We start from the raw sequence: 26,312 nt of genomic DNA, 5'->3' as shown, positions 1-26,312 counted from the left end.
ACCGTCATCTCGGCTCGTAAGGCTCGGATCTCAGTTCTTAATTCCTCAATGTCATCCATCCCTGGAACAGTACAGATTGGTAGGCGTCTTAATCTGTTAAGGTGTGTGTCCCTAGGGCGGACAGCACCTGTCGAGGCGGGACTCTTGGATGACGTCTGTACTGGAGAGGCCAGGCTGAGGGACTAATCACTGGCTAAGGTACCAGGTAAGTGCACCGATTCTTCTGGAGCGGTGACCACCAATTGGTGGGATAACTTCAAGGGGCAAGGTACCACAGAGAGCCAGCGGAATCCCAGTAGGCAGGAGACCAGGGTATAGGGATTGGCTTGCCAATGGTAACAGGAAAGTCTTAGTAACCAAGGAGAGAATGAATGCAGGGTGAGAATGCAGGGTGAGTCCAAAAGGCAAGAGAGACTGATTCCTGGTAGGCAGCAAGAAAAGGCTCCCAGATAACCCCAGGAGGGCAGGGTTCGGGAGAGCCAACGTGGACCGGACCCAGGAAGGAGAGCAGGCAAAAGGACCAAGAACAGGAACTCAGGCTGGAGGCAAAACAGAAGGTAGGCGCTGCTACGGCTGGTCAGGAACAAACCGCGTTAAGACGCGATTCGTTACCTGACACAGCCGCTATTTACATCCCTCGGCATGAAGCCGAGGCGTGGAACGCAGGCCGCCTTGCGCATGCGCAGCCCGTAAACCCCGGAGTGACAACGAGGCTTGAAGCGCAAGCCGTTGGACTCCGCGGGCCGTGGCGCATGCGCACAACGGATACTATCCGAGGAATCGGGTGCCGGGAGACTCCTCTCCCTGCTAACCGAAACCTCGGATAGATCCTCCAGGACCGGGAGCGTCTCCCCCCCCAGGTAGGTGGCCTAACAGAAACCCGCTCTTTCCGCAAACAAAAGTAAGTTAAATACCACCATAATATTTTTACTATTACTCAAACACAATGTGGGGTTCAATCATAGTATTTCTGTGCCTAAAAACAGAGATTGTGCACCATTCTGTCCACAAATCCCCATTTGTTAAACAGGGATTTGCAGGCAGAATGGCACACAAATCCCCATTTTTCGGCGCACAAATGACATAACTCAGCCCCTACAATTTTAATATTATAGAACAAAGAACTGTTTTAATTCTATACCATTAGATTTACTATTTGTGCTTCTCCTCACCACTAGCTTACTTTCTACTGTCATCTGAACCCCAGTTTAGTAGCACATAAATTCAAGAATACCCATCCCAACTAGTTGTAGTTCCCCAATGCACAATCACACACCATCACATACATCTTTATCATCATACTCAAACACTCATGCACACAGCACACATACATTTCAGAACACCCCAAACCACACCCTCTTTATTTTTTTCAACAGACCCTAAAGAATGCCTACCAAAAATCAAGTCCATAGAAAGCAACGCAGAAGTAGAGCAAATGAAAATATAAGTGTCCAAAATAAGCATCCATCTCTAGCAGAATGTGTACAAGAAGTTCAAACAAAACAGCTAATACAGTCATTTAGCGAAACAAAAAAAAGCTTCAAGTACAGAAACTTTGCCTCCTCTATCAAAATGTAAAACAAAACAAAAAACGATTAACAAGAATTCAGCTACCCCTACTGCTAAAAATGTTCCTATACATCTTGATATAGTGCCAAGTAAGCATACCAAAAAAAGTATTTTAGCAAAAATGTTCTGCCACAGAGTCCTTCAAAATCTTATAAAAACAGGAGAGAAATCATGCACAACCCTTAAAACCTACCCTAGAAAATTAATCTTAGAAGCTTTGATAGACAGTGCAATCCTTCTCAAAAGAAAGTTATTTATTTAGTGTTAAACAAAATGAAACCACTAACAAAACTAATGACTAAATTACAAAAAAAAGACTTCTCAATAAACTAAATGTCAACAAAAATAACTTCTTAAATATCTGTGGAGGTGAGAGAGTCACACCACAAGCACAGAACCATATTTTAATGTAGAAGCATACAAACAAAAGCAAACAAATAAAATTGCCATACATAGCAGTGGACGAGGTTATGAAAAAGTTAATAATACCATAATGGAACAAGACATACTGCTTACAAAAATATCCCCAGAAAACTAACATCTAGTATACAAATGGCCATGCACGTCAATGTGTAACATTCCCAAAAAATCTTTCAAGTCTTTACGCCAATTCCTCAATCAGTATGTGAAAGGCAAAGACAAAATCAAAATGAAACTACTGCAAAATATGGATACCTGTCCAGTGTGCAAGTACACAGGACTACAAGGACATTCATTAGCCTGCATTTCAGGACCTATTTGTAAAACCACCTTCCATCATATCAAAATGATATCAACACATCATTCAACTATAAGAAATCTAGTCTATAAACTGTACTATGCTAAAAGTCCTTATAGCACTAGCCAATTTAAATAACATTCTTCTACATGGTACTGCCAAAGACCTACTTGAAGAAATTGACTATATCCAGAAAAAATATTTTGGAAGTGAAAGCCACTTACAAAATGCAATAGCTTAACAACAGACTAGCAACAATTCTATGCATGGCAACCTTCTACTACACACATACAAAAAAGAAATACTTACATTTAAAAGTAAATCTGCTGAAGTACCAAACCATGAGTGTATGTTGCCGCAGAACTTTTTATAAAAGTAACACAAATCTGTAGACATAACATACAAAATAGAAGACAATGAAGGTTCTAAATGGTTTGAATTAGCTCTCTATCTTATAGCAGAAAACAAATACGATATAACTGACCCCTTAATACTTTGCAGATACTGCACTATAAAACTTGATAACCAAACTCCTTCACGTGCTATCACAAATAATTTGGAATTATTCCCACTACCAAAACCCCTACAACAACTCAATTTATATGAGAGCATCATAATTCAAACAGTGCACCTCCTTCAAGCAATAATACGCCTTCAACCAAAAACAGCAACATTACCTCACTCTGAATTGGTGAAAGGCATTTGTGGCAAAGTAGTGTATTTATCATTAGATCTAAAACAAAATGTACACACTCTGGGAGTGCAATGTCCAATGGAGCAAACTTTAATTATCTTAGTAAATAATAAAAGACAAAAGAATTTGGCAACAACTGGTAGACTTACATAAAGTTAGACAAGCCTTGCAATACAAGTACAAACAAAGTACCACCATCGCAGCAAATCACACCCATAGTGGCTTATACTTCGGTGCTTATAAATTTGGTCTTGGCCATGCACCCAAGACTCTAGGCCCTGGCCATAACGACCGCAGCAAATCACACCCATAGTGGCTTATAACTTCGGCGCTTATAAATTTGGTCTTGGCCATGCACCCAAGACTCTAGGCCCTGGCCACAACCACCGCAGCATATCACACCCAGAGTAGCTTATAACTTCGGTGCTTATAAATTTGGTCTTGTCCATGCACGCAAGACTCTAGGCCCTGGCCAGAACCACTACAGCGTATCACTCCCATAGTGGCTTATAACTTCGGTGCTCATAAATTTGGTCTTGGCCATGCACCCAAGACTCTAGGGCCTAGGCACAACCACTACAGCATATTACTCCCATAGTGGCTTATAACGTCAGTGCTTATAAATTTGTTCTTGGGTGCCAAAGTTATAAGCCACTATGGGTGTGATATGCTGCGGTGGTTGTGGCCAGGGCCTAGAGTCTTGGGTGCATGGCCGTACGTATGTTCCAGTGCTCAGAAGCTGGAGGAAGATATAAAGGACCAAAGAAAATGATAAAATTGACCTTTTCTAGGGGTAGATTCATTAAGCTGCTGCTGCTGCTGCTTACATTTTAAAATATAAATAACCCTGCAATTACTGTGACCTGCAACACATCCTTCCCCTCTATCTCCCATCTAACAAAACACTGTGGGTTACTTACCAAATAAGCAAAACCAAAAAGGTAATGGCTAGAAGGTTTCAAATCATTCATAACCAATAGCACAGCTATGGGTAACCCTCCAGACCATTGTTTTTCAACCTGAAAAGCCACTACAAAATGGAAAAGATCATATGCAAATCAGGCTTGGTCCCACCCAAAAAAGGGCAATCCAGCCTGAACTGCTTGGTCACATCCCTTCTGCACAAGACCACAAGCATCCCTAGACATGTTCCAGCCTCACTGGGCAACATGAGTGAGGTGTAGCCTAGGTCTCTGGGCCCAGCAGGCTTGTCTAGGGTTGATGCCGTGGAGCTGCTGCATAACCACTGGCACAGCTCTGGGTAACCCTCCAGACCATCGTTCTTCGCCTGGCAAGAAACTACAGGAGGGAAAAGTCCAAATGCAAATCATGCTTGATCCCATTACTCGGTCACATCAATCTGCATGAGACCACAAGCATCCCGAGACATGTTTCAGCCTCATGGGTATCATCAGCCTAGGTCTGTAGGACCAGCAGTCTTTTCTAGGGGTGATGTCGTGGAGCTGCTGCTGCTGTTTACATTTTACAATTTAAAAAAAACTGTGGCACAGCTCTGGACAGCTCTCCAGACCATCTATTTTCTGGTTGGACTTGTATTTTTCAGTTGCTGTTTCCAGTCTGTGCCCAGACACTTGGCAGGCACTGGATGTCTGCACTTTGGGGGATAGGCCTCTACGAGATGCCCTGTCTTTTTACAGTTTTTCCCTAGTGATCACTTTCTGTGGTGTCACTTGTGGGATGGGGTCAAATGACATCACTTCCTGTAATGTCATCTGAGTTCAAGGTCAAGGACCATGTGATGTCACTTCTGCTACCCTTGGCACTTTGGTGAAAGGACGCCCCTGCACCACAGTCATGACACGATTTGCTAATTTGCGTGCCTGCTACAAAAGCATTTTAACATGCAAACCAGAGCTCACTGCGACAGCCAGGCAGACAGAAGCTGGTACATTTAATAAATGCTATCCGGAATGCCTAAAATATGCAAATGAAGAGTAGTGGCAGCCTATCTGCTCAGTCCGATTCTTTCGGACTTCATGACAGTGGTAAACAAACACTCAGTCTGTGCCAGATTGCTGGCCCTTAACCCTTCAGCACTCAAGTGTTTTATGTGTGCATTTAAATGCGTTCTTTCTTCTTTCCTATATAACAGAATCCAACTGTTCCTGCATAACCACAACGGACCGGGCACCTCCTACTACCTGTCCTACAACACACCTTCAAAGCATGAAGCAGTCCATTCATACATAGCGCCAATAAGGTGCCTTCTTTACCGAAACCAGCAGTATATCAAGGCACCTTGTCATTTTACAATGTTGAATAAACGTTGAGGCACCTTTTCATATAAACATTCATGGACATTTCTTGTCCACCCTCAGATACTTGCCTTTCGAAACAGTGGCTAAGCAGCACCACATACTGGAGTTGCCCATGGAAACATGCCATACCATGCACCTCAGCAATTAAGCCGTGATGGGAGGACATGCATTGCCATGCGTCGCTGCGTGTCTTCCAAGTATGCAGATGCCGCAGCTGTTTATTGGTTGTTATTACGATGCATGTGGTTTGGAGTTAGGCTTGGGGCAGCATAAGGGGTTCATAAGGTCCCATTTGAGTTGAATGGTTCACTAGAATGTCCCTCTGGCCTAATGTGAGGCACCCATGATTCATAGGGGCAGGGACATTGTTGTTTAAGGATTTTAGTGACGGCACTAGTGTTTTTTTTCTTACAGATTAGGAGTTTTAGAGATTGGTAATATCATGGAGGGGGCACACTAGGAGGACACGGGTATAGCAGGAAGATTTTAGGTTGGGGAAGGCCAAACAAGGTGTCCATAGGTTTTCACTCTGTACAGTCTCACTCTTCATGACATTGAGATAGCCCAACCACACCTCTATCACAACGATCTTAGTGTGACAAAATGGCTGCTGCTCTGCAGAACAACATGTCTCTAAAATGCCTACTCAGCCACAATCTACTATTAATGGGCAGTGATCCCAGTCATATAGGTGACACAGGCTCAGCCCAAAAGGTATACTTCCTTCACCCCTTCATGAAAAGTAGGCCATGGGAAAGCTATGCCTTCAGAAGGAGTGTGAGCTGATAAATTTGCAATGCAAAAAACAATATTAAGGTGGTACCAAAATAGAGCAATGTCAAATCAAGGTTGTACAATAATAGGGATTTTAATAAAATCAATCAATGTCATCAACTAATTAAGAGAGAGAAACATAGAAAAAGGTGCTGCAGGCTGATAGGCAGGGGCGTTTAGGCAAATTACTTCAGCAGCAATGTCAATTTCCATGTATATGTTAAAGTCAATATGGTCCATTAAAGTGGACCAATGAGACATAGCCTCTTCAATATACCTTATTCTTTTATCTCGGGTGCTTGACAGCTTGAGCCGGGTTTCTGGGAGCTTTTACTGTGATCAAGACAATTTTGAGATGTTCGAGACTTGCAGTCCCACTGCAAATTAGTGTTGAGTTGGTACAATATGAGTGCCGCTGGGCCGAGTCAGCATTTCAGACGGTCAAGTTGATGACTTCAAACCGTCTGAGGTGGCAGGCAAAATGATGGAAAAACAATGTTTCTGCAGAGTCGAGTTTGCATTTGAGACAGGTGAGTTGATGGCTTCCAGCAAGTCGAATCAGCATTTGAATCGGTTGCTTTCACAGAGTCCAACCGGTGATTGGGTCGAGATGAAGCAGACTGCTCCAATAGTCGAAACTAGCACCTGCATGGCTCGAGTGCAGGTAAGCAATTTGAGCATGTTTAGAGTGCCAAACACAGTACTGCACATCATGTAGCACCATGAAAAGCAAACTGGCTTGAAGGTGTTTTGAGGTGATGAAACAGAGCTCCCGCTACTTCTGGATTTCTGGATTGCTGAGAGACCCTATCCAGGTACTCCAGGAATAAAATGAGTCCTTAGTTCTGTGCCTCCACTACATGAAGTTGTCTTGCCCCTAGGGAACGTCCTCCACCTCTACTGAGCAGGATCCTGGTTCCAGTGCACAGGCAGCAGAGAGGCATTGATGCACAGAAGTGTCACCCCCACTGTTTCATGGGGATGGTTAAGGAGCTCAGCTTTCCCCTGTCTTGGATGCCTTCTATTGTTAGCTCTATGGCAGCAGACTGTGAAATAGGCTGTACTGCCAACAGAGGTCCAGTGAATCCTTCTTCTTATAATTATTACTCTGACCTTCTCAACTCCTACTCCCCTCATCCAGCCACCTGTTTCAAACATTGACTCATACTCTTTCCCTGCCATCTCCTGATCCTATGCTGGCCTCTTCCCTTTCGGACACTGACCTGGCATTATACTTCTCCTCTAAGCTTGCTCTTCTGCACTCCGTTATTACCCCTTCTTCCCCTATCTCCATCTCTTTTCCCCCCTCCCATTCTACTTACATGTCTTCATTTAATCCTCTTTCTAAGTATGACATTGCCCTTTTCCTTTTCAGACCCCATCCCACCTCTGCCCCTTCTGATTAAATTGCTTCATCTCTCATCCCCAAAGTTTATCTTTTTCTATTACCCTATTACCCTATCTTACAGCACTGTGTAATGCTTCTCTTTTGACTTCTTCCTGGCCTTCTTCATTTAAGCATGCCGCTAGTCTGCCTATCCTTAAAAAAACTTCTCTTGACGCATCTCTTACTTCCAATATCCACCCTATATCACTTCCCCCTTACCTTTCTAAAGTCAAGGAACATCTTGTCCATTCTCAAGTCTTCTACTTTATTACCACTAACTCTATATTCCTCTGTTTCCTATCTGGCTTCCACTTTGGGCATTCTATGGAGAACGCCCCCCTCTCTGTTGGTGATTCACTCCGTTCTTAATTTGTCAGCCACGTTTGACACTCAATCACGCTTTTCTTCTTTCTTCCATCTGCTCTCTTGGGTTTTATGGGGCTTTCCTACTCTGGTTCTAGTCCAACTTGTCTAATGGTTCATACTCCATTTCTAGAGCTGGCAAATCCTCTCCCACACTCCCACTCCACCATGTTATCCCTCAGAGTTCTGTTCAAGGGCCTGATTCTCTTTTCCCAATATAGCTCTCCTCTTGCTCTTTAATCTCATCCTTCGGTCTGTCTCTCCAACTCTATGCTGATGACACCTAGCGTTTTCTATCCTTTTCTGCCCTTTCCTCTTCTATACATGCTATTTTGACTTCCTGTCTTCTGGCCATCCAATCATGGATGGCTTATCACTACCTCGTCCTTAAACCTTCCTGTGATCCACCAGAAGTAAGGAAATGTGCATTCTTGAATGAGGACGGTGCAGGATGGAAAGAACCAGAAGACAGGCCTTCTCTGTCTGCATCAAGCGTGCCCTATAACTTCTACAGTTTGGGAAAGAGCTCAAGACCTTCCCCTTCAAGGAATGGCACCTCCTTAACACATGGGTTCACACACCCTGCACTCCCCACCCTACCTGACACTCAGTGATCTGCTCCCCACTGTCTCACCCCTGGTTGCTTGTAGATCAACTGCTGCCACTTGCCCACCGTCACCCTCCTCTGTTAGCTCCTGCTCCATTTTTCGCGCTGCTTCCCTCACTATGTTCTTACCCCTATAAGTGTAAAGCCCTCTGTTCCTTCCTAACGCTAGGTCCATACTCAATAAATACCTTATTAATAATAATAATAATAATAATAATAATAATAATAATAATAATAATACAAATAATCATAATAATAATAATTAAAAAACAAGGTTATATTTTTCCCTTGCTTCTCTCATCACACCGGAACTGTCTCCTGTTCCAGTGTCCTTTGCTCTATCCTTAGTTCCCATCTATCTAGCTGCCCATAATCTGTCCCTCTACCTAGATTCTTAACTCTCTTGTACTACCCTTATCTCATATCGTTCTCACCCTTCCAGGGTTCATCTCTTTAATATCAGCAAGGCTTGACCTTTTCTTACGTTTTATTCTTCTAAGTTGTTAATGCCTTCTCTTATTTGTTCTCGTCTTTTCTATTGCTCTTGTTTTCTCATTGGACTTCCTGTATCCAGTCTTAGCTGTCTCAAATCACCCCATAACTACTCTATCCATCTTCTCATTTCACTTGCCCCACATGACAATATTTTATCAGCTCTCTCTTCTCTTATTTTATTTATTTATTATATATTTGTAAGGTGCATATCAAGCAAATGGTGTTTCATGGCGCAACAAGACAAAAGGGGGAGGGCAAGGGAGAAAGATAACAATAACGGTCCTACTGGGCCTTGTGACATTCAGATCAGTAACAAGAAGTGATTGGGGCATTGCCGGTCTGCGCGAACTGCAAAGTACAAAGGCTGGGGTAGGGTAAAGAGGAATGAGAGCAAGTGAAAGGGGGTAGGAGGATGGGGGGAGAGGGCATCAGGGGCTAGGAGAGTGCAAACGGAGGACCGCAGGGCAAGTGCCAGGGATTGCATGGGGCACAGCGGGTGAGGGTCCACATGCTCAGTGCAAAGAGGGTGGTTCACTGGGTTGGTAGGGGGGGGTGAGCTGGTGCCCTGTATAACTGAGCGCGAACCAGGCAGCCAGTCACTGAGGCAGACAGGGCTTCGATGGCTACCTTTAAAATCCCATCATAAGTACAATTTTAGAGGTTACAGCCGAGGATTTAACATTGCTTCCGTTAAAGGTAAAACAAAAACTATTTCAAATGGATTGGATGGAAAATCGTTAGATAATTTTTATTTAGTGAATATCTGACCATTTTATTCATGACATTAGAGCTTTCAATATGTTACCAGTGTATTTAATGAAATAACCCTCTCGTGTTTTTAGAGCAAAGTTTTTAAGATTGAGATTTAGGGCCTCATTACACGGACGGCGGTAAGGGTTAACGGTCACCGTTAATGGTACCGGTGACCGTTAACCCTTACCGCCTTACTACGAGGTCCCTTTGCGGGTTGGAAAATTTAACGCCTGCTTTTTTCAGGCATTAAAAACCAACCCGCAAAGGGACCAGGGAGCTAATTACGGTACCGCAATTTGCGGTGCCATAATTAGCACCTTCCCCATTCCCATTATGCCCTATGGGGCAAAAATGGGAATGGGGAAGGGCAATGGGGGAAGGGGGAATTACCTCCCCACCAACCTTGGAATAGGGCGGTAATTCCCCTTTCCACCAAGGCGGTGCCGGTATTTTAGCGCTGGCGTTACCGCCCAATTCGTGATGAGGCCCATATTCTTTTAGATATGTAAAGTATGAAATGTATGTCACACAATATTATTTTTGGCATTGTACATTCACAAACATGCGTATGTATTGGTGTTTTGAATTTTTAAATATTTAATTTAATTTTAACTGTATGAAATAGGAAAGTTTTGAGTGCTGACTTATGGTTGTGTATTACAAAAAGTTTATGTCAAGCCATATTGCAATACATAATAAAATTAGTAGAATTTTCTTTAGCTGGTCTTTAAATCTCTCCTTAATATGGCCCCTCCATATCTCTCTTCCCTGCTCTCATTTTATCCTCCCGCTCGCTCTCTTCGCTCCCAGTCACAATTCCTTTTCTCTGTTTCCCATCCATCTTGTGCCCAATCCTGCTTTCGTTCTTTTTCTCTCTTGGCCTCACTTCATTAGAACGTGCTCCTGTTCTCCCTCTGTTCACTTTTCTCTTATCCTCTCTTTCATTCTGGCCTTAAGGACCACCTTAACCTCAAGGATCATCCCTATAATATCTTGACTATCGTCTTGTTTTCCCTTTGATTTGTACCACTGTGTAATTTTATCAAGCACGCTGACGTAACGCGCTATATACATGCAAATAAAATAAAAAAATTAAATTGTATTTAATGATAATTAGAAAGGTTCCGTCTATCCCACCCTCACCAGATGACATTCTGTCATACTTACCCTCACCAAGAGTGGAGGAGGCCTGGAGCACCCTATAGTGTTCACCCATAACTCTGCAGGCAGCACCTACTGCAAAATCACAGTGGAGTAAAACGATAGTAGAAGACATTCGGGAACACACAACAGCAGGCACCCGGGAGCAAATCACAGTGGAGGGAAATAACAGTGGGAATCTAAATTGATACACTGAAGTCATATATAAATGAGGGGCTTGCCTTGGGCATGTGCTTCAACTGGGTTGGAGGTCAACTACCATGGTCACTGTTATTTTCCACGCAATTGTGCTTGGGAGTGGCAATGTGGTCTCGCCGTTCTATACATTTTCTGAGTAGAGTCGTGGGGCACACTTGTCTTTGTCATGGGGGTGACCTGCCACACATTCTTCTCTCCTTTCGTCCACCATCCATGGATTGATTTTTTGTATTTGTATTTGTTTATTATTTGTATCGCACACCAAACCCAGAGGTAGCTGGGCGCTTGAAATACTTGAAGTTGCATACAGGTAAGGCAGAACACATTTGCAATATACAATATTGTACAGAAATAGATACAAGATAGTTACAGAGAGGACCCTGGTTACAGATAGGTCAGTGCAATTATATGGATGTAAGACAGTTGTACAGGAGTCAAAAGGTGGTGGTGATGGTCTTTGGTGGGGAAGGTTTGTTACTCAGACATTCTTTTATTTTGGCTTTGAATGTGAGGAAGAAGGGCTCTTGTCTGAGGGGAATGAGGAGAGAGTTCCATTGTTTTGCCGCTTTGACAGGGAAACTGGCTCCACCGGCAGTTTTGAGATTGAATTCTGGTACCACAAGGCTATGCGAGTGGGCTGACCTCGTGACTCGAGTGGGTTGGTGTTTATGGACCTTATCCAAGAGATATTTGGGGCTGAATTCGAGAGGCATTTGTGTGTGATAGCCAATGTCCGTAGAGTAATTCTGTCACGGATGGGCAACCAGATTGTATTGTCTCTGATGGAGGATATGTGGCATGATCTGGGAAGACTGAGAGCTGCTCTTAGCGAGTTGTTCTGAAGTACCTGTAGTCTGTTTAGGTTATGTTCAGAAGAGCCTAGGAATAGTGTGTTACAATAATCCAAATTGGATAATGCCAGTGCTCTAGCTAGCGTGAGGCATTAGTAGGGGATAGGAAAGATTTGCAACTATAAATCAATTTATTAGTATAGGCTATGGAGTATGCCACGCTGTTAACTTGTCTTTTGAGGGATAGTGTTGAGTCAAGATAGACCCCTAGAGTTTTTATCTCTTTAGAGACAGTGATGGTGTTACCATCAATGTAAAAGGATGCATATCTGTGGTTGAGATTGTTCAGTCGAGCTTGCGTGCCTACGATCGGCTCAGTCTTGTCGTCGTTGAGAAATAAGCTGTTGGAGGCCATACATGCTTGGATTTCCAGGTAGATGTCATTTAATAGTATGGAATCTTGCTCATAGCAGCCCGGAAGGGGGATAAAGACTTGAGTGTCATCTGCATAATTAGTGTAGATGACACCCAGTTTGTACAGGCGATCAAATAAGAGCTCCATAAATATATTGTACAGAGTGGGGGACATGTAAGAGCCTTGGGGAACTCCGCAAAGTGTCAGGATAGGGTGTGCAGAGGCTGAGTCCGATTGAAGAGAAAGGAGTTGATCCAGTCCGATGCGTCAGGGGAAAAGGGTGCGGCTGAGGTGAGGTGTTTAGTGAGAATTTGGTGGTCAATGAGGTCGAAGGCCGCTGATAGGTCGAGGAGTAGGAGAATTGCTAACTTGCCTTTGTCTCTCGCTTCGTCCATTTGGATCTTAAGGTCTAGGAGTGCAGTCTTGGTGCTGTGTCTGAGTCAAAAGCCTGATTGTCAAAGGCCAAGTAGTTCATTTTCTTCTAAGTGCTTCTGAATTTGCAAATAAGCCCCTCGATCTAAGATTTTTAAAAGGAACGGCCCTGTCGTTGGATGTCCCCTTCTGACGTCACGTTTGTCTGCTGGAGATTGGGAAAAGGTTGCCCAAGTATTAAGCCCACTAGTAACTCTGTTTCCTCCACCTAACCCTAAAACAGAAGGGCATGCACAATTTCAATGTCACTCGTTGTTTCCAGCTTACCCGATGTACAGACTACATCTGAAGCAGGAACATCAACCTACTGAGAAACCTTACACATTACTTTCACTTGATATATTCTGTGGGCTTGCCTAAAGGAGTACAGAAAAATTGAATTCAGAAGGAAAGAGGTGAGTAAAATCAAAAATCGATGAATGCAAGGCTTTGAATTAATCATTGTCACTATTATTGTTCTGGTAAGCCTTCCATGCCATAATTTATTAGCACATCTTTGCCATTACAGAATAGGACGAGCCAAATGCAAACAAAGCTTTGTCCTGCCACCAAAAGGTATAGTTCAGCCTCAACTTTCTAGGCCATGTCCTCTCTTCATTAGAATACAAGCTACCTCCACCAGGTTTAGATATTTATATATTGCAGTATAGCAGTTCAGGCAGCATTGCTCAAATTAGTGGCAGGAGCATGACTGATTTGCAAACAATGATATGGAAGGCTGACCACAGCAAGGATAGAGGTTATGACTGATTTAAATCCTTACCCTTTTTATTTGTGGCTAATAAGTGAAGCTTAGTGTCACCTATAAGCCAAAGCTACACTGTAGGACAGAGAAGAAGGAAGATTGTATGTGAGGAGGGGCATCACGTAGGGTCATTGTTTTGTTATGTCACCACTGGCTGACCTCCCATGGTTTTATTAATGCCTATCTAGTCTCAGGAGAATAGCTCAAGGGCAACGTGCTAACCCTGGAAGCAAGACGACACAAGCAACACAGGTTCGATCCCGGGTCTGGGCTTAGAAACTCTGGGTATTGTGCGCATTACAAATAACCTACCATATCATATCATATCAATCACTACCTGACCTGTCCCTTCATCATATAACATCATGGGAACTTTGTGTGCTAGCTCTATCAAAAAATAACATCAAAAATTGTGCTGTACATGCCCAGCAAATGCTTTTATAAGGTTGTGTATGGGCACTCTTCCTTTGGCTTATTTCACAAAGCCTGGGAGCCCGGCACAACATACACAGTGTCCGAGTCGCAGAATACTCACCGCTCAGATCAAAAAACCTGATACCCTTGCTTAGATTCAATAATGTCCATAATATATGAGAAGCAAGCAATGACTATGTGCACATCGACAGTGACCAGGTACAGTTTAGGCTGTGGCAAAGTACATACACAGGGCAAGGCTGAGGAGGCAATTATTGCTAAAGAGTTCCAACTGTAACCATCACTTCCCTGCTACTTTGGGAGATTGACAAACATAAATCAAAAAAGCTATGTATGTCTCTACCTTTCAAAGGTCCTGGTGACAAACACATTTGCACAACACATAATAACAGAGGGGAGGACATGGGTCCTTTACAATGGGGTGAGAGAAGGTGACTTAAAGATGGGATATTACAGCGGAAGTTGGAAACATAAACCAGGGACGCAGACAGCACAGAATGACATAGGAGCGGGGTGGTGCAGAACGTGCTGAATTAAGGATGGAGGGGAGATGGAAAAAGCTCTAGAGTTGCCTATGAAGGGTGGGGAGAGAGGAAAACAGGGTGCCGATGCAGTAGCATAGCGTGCTAGGAAAAAGGTTCTTCAGAAAAGAGAATTTTGAGGTTGGATTGAAATAGTGATTGAGTTGGAGTAGTACGGAGAGGGAGAGGAAGATCATTCCAGAGTTTGAGAGCAAAGAAAGAGAGAGAGCAGAAATGAGGGAGCACAGGGGCCTTGAGTTGTGGTGAAGAGGTGAGCTGAGGATGGTCTGAAAGAGGGACGAGGAGAGTAGGGAGTGAGATGAGCAGATAGGTAGTGTGGGCCAAGTCCATGGATAGTTTTAAAGATGATGGAGGAGGTAGAGATAAAGCAAGAAAGGCAGAAAAGTGCATAGACCGCAAAGGTGAGGACTTTGCCCAGAGGTGAAAAAGCATAGTTGGGAAGGCCATAGAGGAGACTGGCACAGTAGTCAGATCTAGAAAGGACTAAGGGGTAGATTAGCGAGGATGAATTTGTTTTCTGACATTGAGGAGGCTGAGTCTGGCTGCAGTGGTAGATTTGGAGAGGAAGAGTGAGAAGTTGTGTGATGGGTTAAAGATGACACCAAGGTTACCTACTGGAGGCAGAGGAAGGAAGGCAGTCAGGAGAGAAGAGGAGAGGAGAGGAAGAGATAGCCTGCTTCACTGGGAACTAGAGAACTTCAGTATTAGCGGAATTGAGCAAGAGCGAGTGGGATGACATTCAATATTTGATAGTAGAGAGACAGTTTGACATTTTTGACAACAGCTCGTCGGATAAGGAGTGAACGAAATAGAAGATATGAGTGTCGTCCTCAAAGAGTTGAAAGGAGAAGTGTAAGAGGAGATCAGTGTGCCAAGAGCTGAAATATAGAGAGTGAAGAGAAGTGAACCAAGGGCAGGCCCTTGGGGAACTCCAGCAATAAGTGGTGAGTGGGAAGGTATGGCTGTTCCAGAATACCAGAAAGCATCTGGGGGCAAGGTATGATGCAAACCAAGCAAGGGCCTTATCTCTGATGATGCCAAGGAGAGATAATACAGATAATGTAGTTTACCTTCATACACTTGATTTATAAGCAATGCACCAGTCCCTTGCAGCGTACGCCTGTTAAAAACACTAGCCATCTTATGTCTGTGTAGTGCCTGTATGGCTGTGCCTTAGAAAAACCAATTGCATGCCTACAGAAAAGCAAAACCTGTTGGCTTTTCAAGTGCTTTGTTGGTGTTAGTTTGTCTTCCTAAGTGACAGTGTAAATACTCAGATGTTAGTTCCAGCTTGTTATGGTTTCTGCTTGTTATGCCTAGGGAATCGTGCTGCACCTCACAGATTAGGCCGAACAAGGCTTTACCTGAAAATGTCAAGGCTAGGATGCCGTGTATGCACCGCTTTCAGCTCATCCTGAGTTTCCTGCAATTGTGTTGGTATGGCAGCCTGCCCTTGCGGACGTTTTCATTGTTTAGACTTGTAAATACTCCTCTAATAACATGATACTGCTTGAATAACTCTTAACCGAGTGTGTATGCAAACAGAATATGCGATTGTTTGGTGGGAACTGTTGGAAACCTACATACATTTCAAGTGAATTTGGCTGCTCCTACACCCAGCACAATAAAATATAAAATGCAAAGTACTTTATTGGCATGACAAGTTAGACAAATATTGCCAAAGTAAATACATGGTGTATATTCATTTTACAAACTCTCTAGTGGTGATGATTTCTATGGTCAACTTTTTTTCTAAAGTTTCATGTTGCTTTATGCAATTTGTCATCTTTGGTGACATGCATAGAACAATGTTGCTGCCATGCCTGCTAACTCGTTTTTGTGAGGATGATGTAGAACTCTATTTGTTCTCATTGACGTGTAAATACCTTATTTTCAAATATTGTTGGTAAAGAAGTGTCCCAGATGGTTTTGCATGCTGCAAAGTGTATGAGGAAGTGGATCTCATTCTCTACCTCTCCTAATGTAAACTGTTAATAGATTGGCAATCGCGTGTGAACAATTGTTTTTCCTTTTTTTTCTTTAATGTGATAAGACGTAATGTGATAATATTTGTGATGTTGTTTTAAAGGTTTATATAAACCAATAAAAAAATTAAAAAAATTAGGTCATCTGCAATTTAAAAACTTGTCTGGAGTTATCTGTCACTTTCAAGCTTTTTGTAGTGTGCTAGTTCTGCTCTCTTTCTCATTGTGTATTGCATTTGTAGCTCCTAGTCTAAGCCCCTAACCAATTTCTTCTCCTGTCTTTGATTTACTATACAGTCAAACTGTTGAGCACTGCTGCCAAATGACCGTAGTACTGCGATATGTAGTTCATGGGATTGTTGGCAGGATTTCATTCCTTGGTGTAGGATTTTGCTGTTCGTTCCAGGCTTTGGTCTTTGGTCACACCTAACGAAAAGTGGGCCCCCTAATTGCAACTCTAGCCCACCCAGATACAAAAGCATAGAGGTAGGACTGTTTACTCTCATCTAGACTCCCATCCACAATTATTTTTTTCCTCATGCTTTCTTCTCAATTAGTACCCTGCGAGGGTCAATGAGCTTGTAACAACCAAGCTTATTGGCCCTCGCTGGGACATTACTTGGTCGACAAGGAATTACCTGACCATGGATGTGATGCCCGTCCCTCGCAGTTCCTTTTAATTCTCCCGTCAGGCCACAATGGAAAGGGAGAAAGGACTATGCGTAGTCCCTTCTCCCTTTTCCATGGCGGTCATTTTCTGTGTTGACTTTTTTCTTTTCCTTCGCATTAATGGTCGCCATGGAAAGGGAGAAGGGACTATGTGTAGTCCCTTCTCCTGTTTCATGGCAGCCATCTTCTTTGTTTACTTTGGCCACCACGGATTGGGAGAACAGACTACATTTCCCAAGCAGCCATGTTTTTTTTTCTCGGTTGCAACACGTGAGCCTCTCGCAAGCAAAAAACCCCACTATTATTACCTCGGTCTAATGAGCCGGGCACTAATAGCAATTAGCCGCCCGCTGGGGGAGCATTATTGCATCAGGTAACAACCACAGGGCCTTCATTAATAGGCTTAACGCAGGGCCCATGGGGCATTAACTGACCTGATAATGAGCACCCGGCTAGGGGCTTATTGCCTAAGTAACAGCCTCATTTTAGTGGGTTGAAGTGCAGTAAAAATCCGAGAAACATTGATTTGCAGCATCGCCAGATACATAATGCTACTGCTACTCAGTTCCCATCTTCAAGAGGTTGTGGCATTGTGTAGTGCAAGAAAATCCAGATCCAGTCCATTGATTTATTTAGGGGAAGAAGAAGCCGAAAGTTTGTAATGTCAGTCGTCACTATAAAAATGCTGACCGCCATTGCTGATGTAAGCCGTGTAAAAATACTGGACAGTTTAATTAGCACACATCTCTCCAAAATCACATTATGTGTCTGGTGAAAGCCAGGTAACATGGCAATCTCGTATTCAGGTGGTGAATCTCCAGTCTGTCTCCTAGAAGTACGTACATAGATCAAAATTACCTTGAGGTGTCCGGACGATCAGTCGAGTCACTATGATAGTGCAATGGCGCCATGTAGCAAAACACGTCCTCAACACCCAAGCTCAGAAGGTGCCTTAAGCACAAGGTTACAGCAGCAAAAAACTGAAGGAAGTTTCCCCATCACCTTAATTAAACACGTGTAACCTGACCAGCAGCACAGAGTTGATTGCATCTTGCTAAAATGTCCAAGTCTTGAAAAAGTACCCAAAGTGTGAAACATGTGTCATCAAGATACTATGAAACGATACGGCTTGATTTTTAATGGATGTGAGACAATGCCAAAACAATATTTAACGTGTGAACAACCAATTTTGAACGCTTTCTAATGATCATCTAGAAGACATAGCTCTCTGGAGCTCAAAAGACCCCCCTTAAATACACACCCAAGACAATCAATGTTATCATTTGGGGTCTGGTATGTGGCAACACCCACATGCTTTGAATTTGCCGTTCATGTGTAAGTAGCTACAGTTGAGAACAATAATGTCTTTATGGGCCAATAAACACTTTACACACAATTCCATATACTATTTGTCACTATATAATAATAATAAATGTTTATGTATGCAGTACTTTTATCCAAAATGTTTTACATAGAACGTATATACATACAATAATATTACCCAATCGAAATTGGTACTCACTTTATCGACCTCGGAAGGATGAAATGCCGAGTCGACCTTGCCAGGAATTGAACCTGCGACCTGCAGATCAAATATACACCACAGCAACAAGTGCTCAATCCACTGAGCTATCTTACGGGCATATATGCATTATGCTGCCTTGCGCATAATGATGTGCTAACCTTCTGGCTAACGCTATAGCTAGATTGCTTTAACCATTTGTTACAAGGCTTAAAAGGTACTAAAGTTGTCCTGATATCAGAAGGTGAATAGAGGTCCTAATTTTTGGATGGTGCGGTGGTGCTTCTCCTTTCCCCAGTCCCAGGAACACCTGGGTAAAACATATTTGTTGTCATTGTATCCTGGCCACAACTGGGGAGGGACCAACAGTGGCACTTAAATATTACAATTATTTCACTGCATTACACGAAGGCATGAATGTATAGGATGATTTATATTGTGTCAACAAACCCACATAATGAGGCTGTATTGGTGGCTATCAGCAGATGTGTGACTGTAGGTGTCCTGGTTTCATGGCATGCAGATCATATCGGTATATATTCAAATCCAAGAATTAGCTAATTGTTGGTAATTGATGGTAGTTGAACTGCAAAGTTATATTTCTCTATGTACCTCCTTTGTGATAATAGGAAAACATGTTATGAAGTTAGAGATATCTAATATTTAGGTGATAGGATGGAATATGAATAAGCAAACACGGTTCTGGCCCTTTTAGGATTGTTGCACTGTTCTTACCATCCAGGAAGACATCATCCAGGCACCGCTGTGGAAGTTCCGCAACGTCCTGCATGGCTTCTGCTGCATCTGCTTCATCCACCGTGGTGTGCCAGTGTCGCGTGCGGCGTGCCCATGCTCTTCTTTTCTCCCAGGATGGACTGGCAGAGCAAAGTTTTTCCATGACTCAAGTTTGTGGATATTAGGAACAAACCTTGATTGGATTAGAGTTGAAGACCTGCGAAAGAATAAGGAAAAACACATCTCTTAGCAAACGTGCTTCACTCAAGTAGATAGAGCACGAAAATACGGTTCCATGGATCTCGACATGCACTTATGTTTGACATCACAAAATTAGGAAGAAACTAGGTGAAATTAGGATGGGCTGGATGAAAATATAAAAGTGGAAATCAATTAAATTAGGAGGAGGTATGAGAAATGTGGGGCTAGTCGCAGACAGTAAGTAACAATAGGAATGGGACGCCTCGGATTAGAGAGGACTTCCCTATATTTGGCCCGGGCATATGTTATATTAGAGGAAATGTTGATGAAGCAAAGGAAAGGTTGCCAAATTAGGGAGGGGTAGATATAATGCTGGATTACGTAGTCACAATTGAAGAGGATGTTTTAAGTTATGGACCTTTGCTGTGTGTAAAGGCAGAAACAAGTTAAAATAAATCAAATAAATGCACATAGATGGGAACCAGGAAGGGAATGGCTTCTACAGATGTCACGACCTTGGCGCACACCCTAAATACAGTACCAGCTAGGTTTGCCTTTCATAAATCCCATACAGGCAGGCATACACGAAGATGTACTTCCTTACTTCTTCTGCATTCCCATCACCATACCTTCAGTTTGCCACTTTTACATCTTCATTCCTTTACTTATTCTGTCTTTCACTTCTTCTAGCATTCACTTTGTCATTACAGGTGGAGAACCCCGTAACCTCCCCTTCTTTCCTAACCCATATTCTTCCCCCAACCCACATTTTCCCCAACCCTAACTTTAGAGCTAAACTTAACTATATCCATTGCCACAATGCCAACGTGAAGATTCAGACGAAGTAAAAGCAAGAAGAATTGAATGCACGAAGATGGAAATGTAGAAGAGGTAGGTGTAGAAGTTGTTTTCTGGGCGAAGTAAATGGGCGATGGCATATATGCATACATACATGCATACACAGATGACCAAATGTGGAGCTTCACATGTATTATTTCATTTGCAAAGTGACTTATCATCCCCCATTCCACCTTTCTCGAAGACCCTTGCTCCAGCTAGCGGGTAAAGTTCTTACAATTTTGATTGGCTACTTTACCTTCCACTTAGTCCTAAAACTTGAAAAAACTAAAGGCAGTGCTTCCTACATTACCTTTCTGTTAATGTCCATATTTGTTTGGGGGCGGGGGGGTCAAAGGGGGAAGACACATACTCACAACACTGTAAACACAAAGGTATTTAGACTTAAAACACGACAATATCATTCAAATGATTAGACACTGAATGTCAGTATGCTCCTATTTAAATAGTTAATGGAAGCTTTGAGAATTAGAAGCAAGTAACTGGAATTAAGAAGGAGCTACTTGAAGTTAGTGTAAAAGGTCCTAAAATGAAAGTGGCGGGAGGTAGGATTGGGTGATGCTATAGAAGATATGTAGTAGCTATGTGGCATTGATTTGGATGTGTCTGAATATACATTGAAAAGAATGCTTGTCCGAAATTAGGAAGGAATATCCAGAAGCTATTGTTATATACCCACAATATATTCCACCATTGCCTGGGTATACCATTTTGGAAATGATGTGTGCACAATATCTGCCAAAACCACAGAAGTAGTTCACTTTAATGAAGCTGTACCCACAATATATTTCTACAAGATATGCCTGCACTGCTGCTATGAATCAGTATAGTGATGTTGTTCCCACAGTATGTTGCACCATCCCCAAAGCGCATACATTTCATAATGCTGAGCCAAGATTAGATGCAAAGGTATCTCCTCTTAATCACGATCATGATGCTTCTCCCACAGTATATACCAGTAATACTACTGTAAATCACTTCTTTATGGTGCTAAATATATGCAGGCATTGATATGGTAAATAGCTTTCATGATAATGTACCCACAATACATGCGTTATATGTTACTCACACGCTGGTGTAGCCATTCTCTCCTGACAAAGACATTCATTCATGACACGTCTACAGAGGCACGTACCCATTCAGTAATACTGTTACACACCGAGAAACATACACACACGTATACAAGCAACTATACATTCACTCATGTGTGTGCATACACTCTTTCAAACTCGTATGTGCAAACGCACACAAACAAGCACATTCACGGAAACAAACATATACACCCACACATGAACTGAACCCACGTGGAAGTGTTAGAGGAAGCAGAAGGGGGATTGGAGGATCATGTTGGACTGGACAAATGTCAGCAGAAGTAGAGAATAGAACCATGGCTGCCTAGCAATGGCAACACAGCGGCTGCAGCAACCAGCAATAGTGTAGTGCGGTGATGCTCAGCAGCTCCGTTGGCAATTTTAGTATTTGTTTTTGTGGATAATTAAAGCAATGCTACTTTGCTCTTGAGCAAGCGAGAGACGTTTGCTATGAAGAGCTTTTAGACTGTGGGTGATTTATTCTAGATATGCGTCCGGGAAGGGAAAGACTTACCCGTGCTAGTACAAGAATTGCGTTGACGGGCGCGCTCATCTAAACACAGTGTTGCTGAAACTGTCTTCTAAGGGCAAGCCACAAACCTAAATGAATGATTGCTCTACAGGAAGGAAACAGCAAGCCACGCTGTTTTGCATCCATACACAACTCTGAAAGCCCATATACATAGTAATACTTTCGCAAAGTTAGCTTTTCCAACTTTCAGCTAAAAGTAGAAATGTTTGGAAGTACAATAAATAAATAATGGCCATCGACATCTTTACATTTGACACAGGTGGTGCAAAATGTGATAAGCTGTGAGAATGCTGCTACATCTCCATGACTCTTACAAGTGCAGAAGTATTATCAGAGGCCCCTTCACGCATGCATGAAGAATCAGCAAGAAGGGACATGTTCTTTCTATGAACAATCATACACGTATAATGTCAATACATGCAATGCTTGGTTGCTCTGTTACTGTTGGTGGACAAATACACATGTGCAACGGTTTTCACATCACCGTTATTTTTAGCCTCACAGTGAATTTCTAAATTCATTGCAGTGCATACATGAACTGAAATGATCCTCTGCTTGGACGGACCTATGTGATCCAGAATGCTAGCGCACGGAATTGTACATGTACATCGACATGTTCCTCTTCAGTTGGAGAACAGGTTAGAACAGAATGCATCAGCAGCTATGGGAACCTTAATGTTTTCTTGACAACACACTCTTGCAATATGTTGTCGGAGCATCTCTGTTGCATCCCTCAGGCCGATTTCAACAAAGTCCAGTTCCCTGAACTCTGTTTCAGTGCTGTGGGTGAAACAGCGTTCCCTTTGAGTGCCACCTTCCTGGCCTTTCCCAATGAGGGGGACACCACACTCCTTCCCCCAGGCCCAGTCATGTGTTCAGTGCAAGTCACCACCGCACCCCAAGTCCCCTGACCCGCCCTCCTATTCCCTAAATTCATCCACACAAAAACACCCACACACACAGGCGCCCCACACACGTTCACACATACACACACACCCCTTCCACTCCTCAACCCCCTTCCTTAGCTCACAGTCCATGCCACCACCACGCTCAGCGCATTTCCTCTATTTGCACTAAACAAAGGCTCTGTTCCCGGAAAGGCCATTGTTCGATAAACGAGGCCTGTGGGGGAAAGATGTAAGAGGACAGTGGCGGTTCGTTGTAGGACATGCTCTTTAATTCTCTTTGTTTGTGAGGAAGTGGGATGGTCCATGCATTGTCTGCTTGGCTCTGAAATGCTTTACTATCATGAGGTAGGATGTCTTCTCAGCCTGGCTATTAGACCTACAACGATGGTCCTTGAGGAGGTGCTGATAGGTCACCTGCACTCTGCATCTCACGCTATGAAGACATTCTCATGAGACTAGAATATGTTCCATGACAAGGTTCCTCTCACTGAAATGCTTCTTGGTGGGGATAATTAGCCCCGCACAGTGTGCTGATAACTGAGCCCACCTAAACGGTCAGCAAAAAATCCATCAGGGAACAAAAGAGAGCACAGGAGGCAACTAAACCAGCAGAGCCCCCTCAGAACCAGGATGCTGTAAAAAGCTTTGGTTTACTTATTTAGATCAAATAACATTATGTCATCTATTTCAGTGCTTTCTATGTATGTTATGCTATGTTATGTTAGCAGTACTTGTATAGCGCACCGTCACCAATGGAATTGGTCCCCAGGCACTCTGGCGGTTCTGTAAACAGGAAGGGTGGGTAGGGTTAGTCGGGAGGAGGGGAGAAGGAGAGTGGGAGAAGTGGTGTGCTGTTGGCAGCTTCAGCTCGGTATACACCGAGTGCTGGGCTTTGGTGCTAGTATCAGATTGGATGAAGGCCTCGAGTCCTGTGGGTGAAGTTTATGTGTTGTTGATGTGGTGTGGTAAAGTGCGTGCGGATTGCTGGGAGAGAAATGGTTGTGTGGTTGTGTGTGGGTTTAAGTATGCAGAAGATCGAGGGTTGGGTAAGTGGGTTCTGCATCCTGGTTCAGGTACTTATGATTCTGTTAGAGTTGTAAACCTGCGGGTTCAGATGTTGCTGGTTCCTCAAGGGACGACTTGTTTTGGTGGTGATGTGCTAATCCACCTGTATTCTATTGAGAATTGTTTGGATTGGTGGGTGCGTCTGAACCTAATCTTCAGGTGTGGGACTGGGCAGGTGATATTTGTTCTCAGGTGATCTAGTGTGACCCTGGTCGGTTAAGGCTTTGAATGGTTCAGGGTCGGTGTCTTGTTGCAGTGTTGTCCTTCTGTCCTGACCGGTTCTTGATTTTCGTGGGGTGAACATCCTTGGGACTATTGTTTAGTTGTAGTTTTGTGTGGTGGGGCATTGTGCTTCCTGCTTTGTATTGGTGGGCAGTGTGTAGTGATGAAACATTTTGGTAATCACCCATTTTAATGGGGCCTGTGATGCAGTGCTTCCTTTCTCTCTCTATGTTTTGTTCTTATGACTGTTGGGTAAAGTCATGGTATGTATGATATGATTTAATATGATATGATGTGATATGATATGATGTGGCATTTATATGTACACAAGTGTTTCTAGGTGCAACACGACAAGGAGGGGAAAACAAGGGAGGACACAATAATTATCTTACTAGGCCTTGTGTCAGTCATATCACACAAGTGCGGGAAGGAGGGAAGGGAAGAAGTGCCAGGGGGAGGTGAAGGGGGAAGTGCAGTTAACTCACCAGTGCAGCCAGCGAGTGGCTCACAAGTTCAGAAGTAAGGGACTGTAGGGTTGCAGATACAGACCCTTAAATGCTGGAGAGCCTGGAGGCAGTGCAAGGGCAACAGGACATGCAGGATCCTGGGCCGAGTTCAGAGGGTGAGCAGGTGACCCGTGCGCGGAGCAGTCAGGTGCATCAGCAGGGGAGAGAAAGAGATAAAGCGCTAGCGAAGAGGAAGGGCTTGAGTTGCTTTCGGAACTGGAGGTGGTCCTGCTCAAGTTTGAGAGAGGCAGGGAGGCTGTTCCAGAGGGAAGCCCCAGCCAAGGAGATAGATCTGCCCCCAACTCTCTGCTTGGAGAAGCGGAGAGAGCTCAAGAAGGAAGATGTTTTGGAAGAGAACGCTGGAGGTAGAGCTGTCCCAGGCTCCAGAAAGCCTTGTGGACAATGCAGAGGATCTTGAACCTTTTCCTTGCAGCCATGTGGAGCCAGTGAAGATATTTCAGAGCTGGAGAAATACGATCCCTGGGCTTGAGGCCAAGGACAAGTCTTGCAGTCCTGTTGTGGATAAGTTGTAAAGGTAGAAGAGTAGAGGCAGGAAGATTTAGAAAGAGGCTGTTGCAATAGTCCAGCCTAGAGAGGACCAGAGTTCTGGAGACAGTGAGCTTCTGGGGGAAAGTGAGAAAAGGAAGAAATCGTCTGAGGAGGTGTAGCTGATAGTTTGACTTCTTAGAGACGTCAGAGATGTGAGGAGAAAAGGAGAGGGTGGAGCCAAAGATGACATCAAGGATCTTAGTCTCTCAGGAAGGAGCAGGAAGAGGGCCCAGAGTGGGTGGCCAGAGAGAGAGAGAGAGAGTATCCTCCAACAGATGGGATGGGGTGGTTGTGTCCTCTAAGTATTTTTGCACCATGCTAGAGATGAGGGCTCAATTAAATCTCTCACCTGGGTATGCTGCAGTAACCTATAGATGAAGGCAGCTGTATTTGTCGTCTGTGGGTTAGTCAACAAGACTGTCTGTCTTTATTCATTACAAATCAAATAAATAATCTCAATGCAGGATAAACTGTTATAAATGCCACATCATATTATTGTCATAAAGGAGGGAGTGGGTGTCCCAATGAGGACAATCTCAGTCTTACTATGGGAATGTAGGCTGGGTACAGGAGTAAACACACATCTTGTTGGAACGTGTTGGCCTTCTCTGCATTCTAGTAACTTTGCTAAAAATGTTTGGGATGACATTGCATCTAAAGGAAAGGGGCCCCTGCCAAATGAGGGGGACAAAATGGTGTGCCACGAATGTTAGGCGGGAATTACACCCATGTTTCTCTGACAATAGGATGCTGGACGTTCATTTCATAATGCAAAAGTGAACACGCAGATTACACATCTCTGTTAAGAACTCTATCCCACATCGAATGCTCTTTTATACAGGAAAACATGTGAGCCTTTTCAGAAAGACCTAGCTCCTGAAACAAAAGTAAGAAAAGCACAGTAATAACACAGTAATAATTGTGACATTCCTAGTTCAGGCCCAATGGGCATCTTTTGAAAAGGGGTTTTCACCTTTTTTGGGGGATTTACAAATGGTATGTACATTGTGCACAATGTCATAATAGTTGCATGTGGCAATCAATGACTACAAGCAGATAACTATCACACAGATTCTCCTGGGTTGTGTGTAAGTCTGTGAACTACCACCAT

General features: G+C 43.4%; 1 protein-coding gene across 2 annotated transcripts in view; it reads right to left on the bottom strand.

Moving 5' to 3' along the window:
• TESPA1 (thymocyte expressed, positive selection associated 1) overlaps nt 1–26,312 on the bottom strand; it is a 913,752-nt gene that overhangs the window by 467,490 nt on the left and 419,950 nt on the right. For both annotated transcript variants that reach the window (XM_069653203.1, XM_069653204.1), the window contains one exon: nt 19,270–19,486. In XM_069653203.1, coding sequence (XP_069509304.1) covers nt 19,270–19,432 — 163 coding nt within the window. In that variant the 5' untranslated portion in view covers nt 19,433–19,486. The remainder of the gene's footprint in view (nt 1–19,269; nt 19,487–26,312) is intronic.

Source organism: Ambystoma mexicanum, chromosome 3q (genome assembly GCF_040938575.1).
Source record: "Ambystoma mexicanum isolate Mex_15411 chromosome 3q, UKY_AmexF1_1, whole genome shotgun sequence".
Classification (NCBI taxonomy): domain Eukaryota; kingdom Metazoa; phylum Chordata; class Amphibia; order Caudata; family Ambystomatidae; genus Ambystoma; species Ambystoma mexicanum.
Note: the sequence above shows the minus strand (reverse complement) of the source record. Positions and strands in the feature narration are given on the sequence as shown.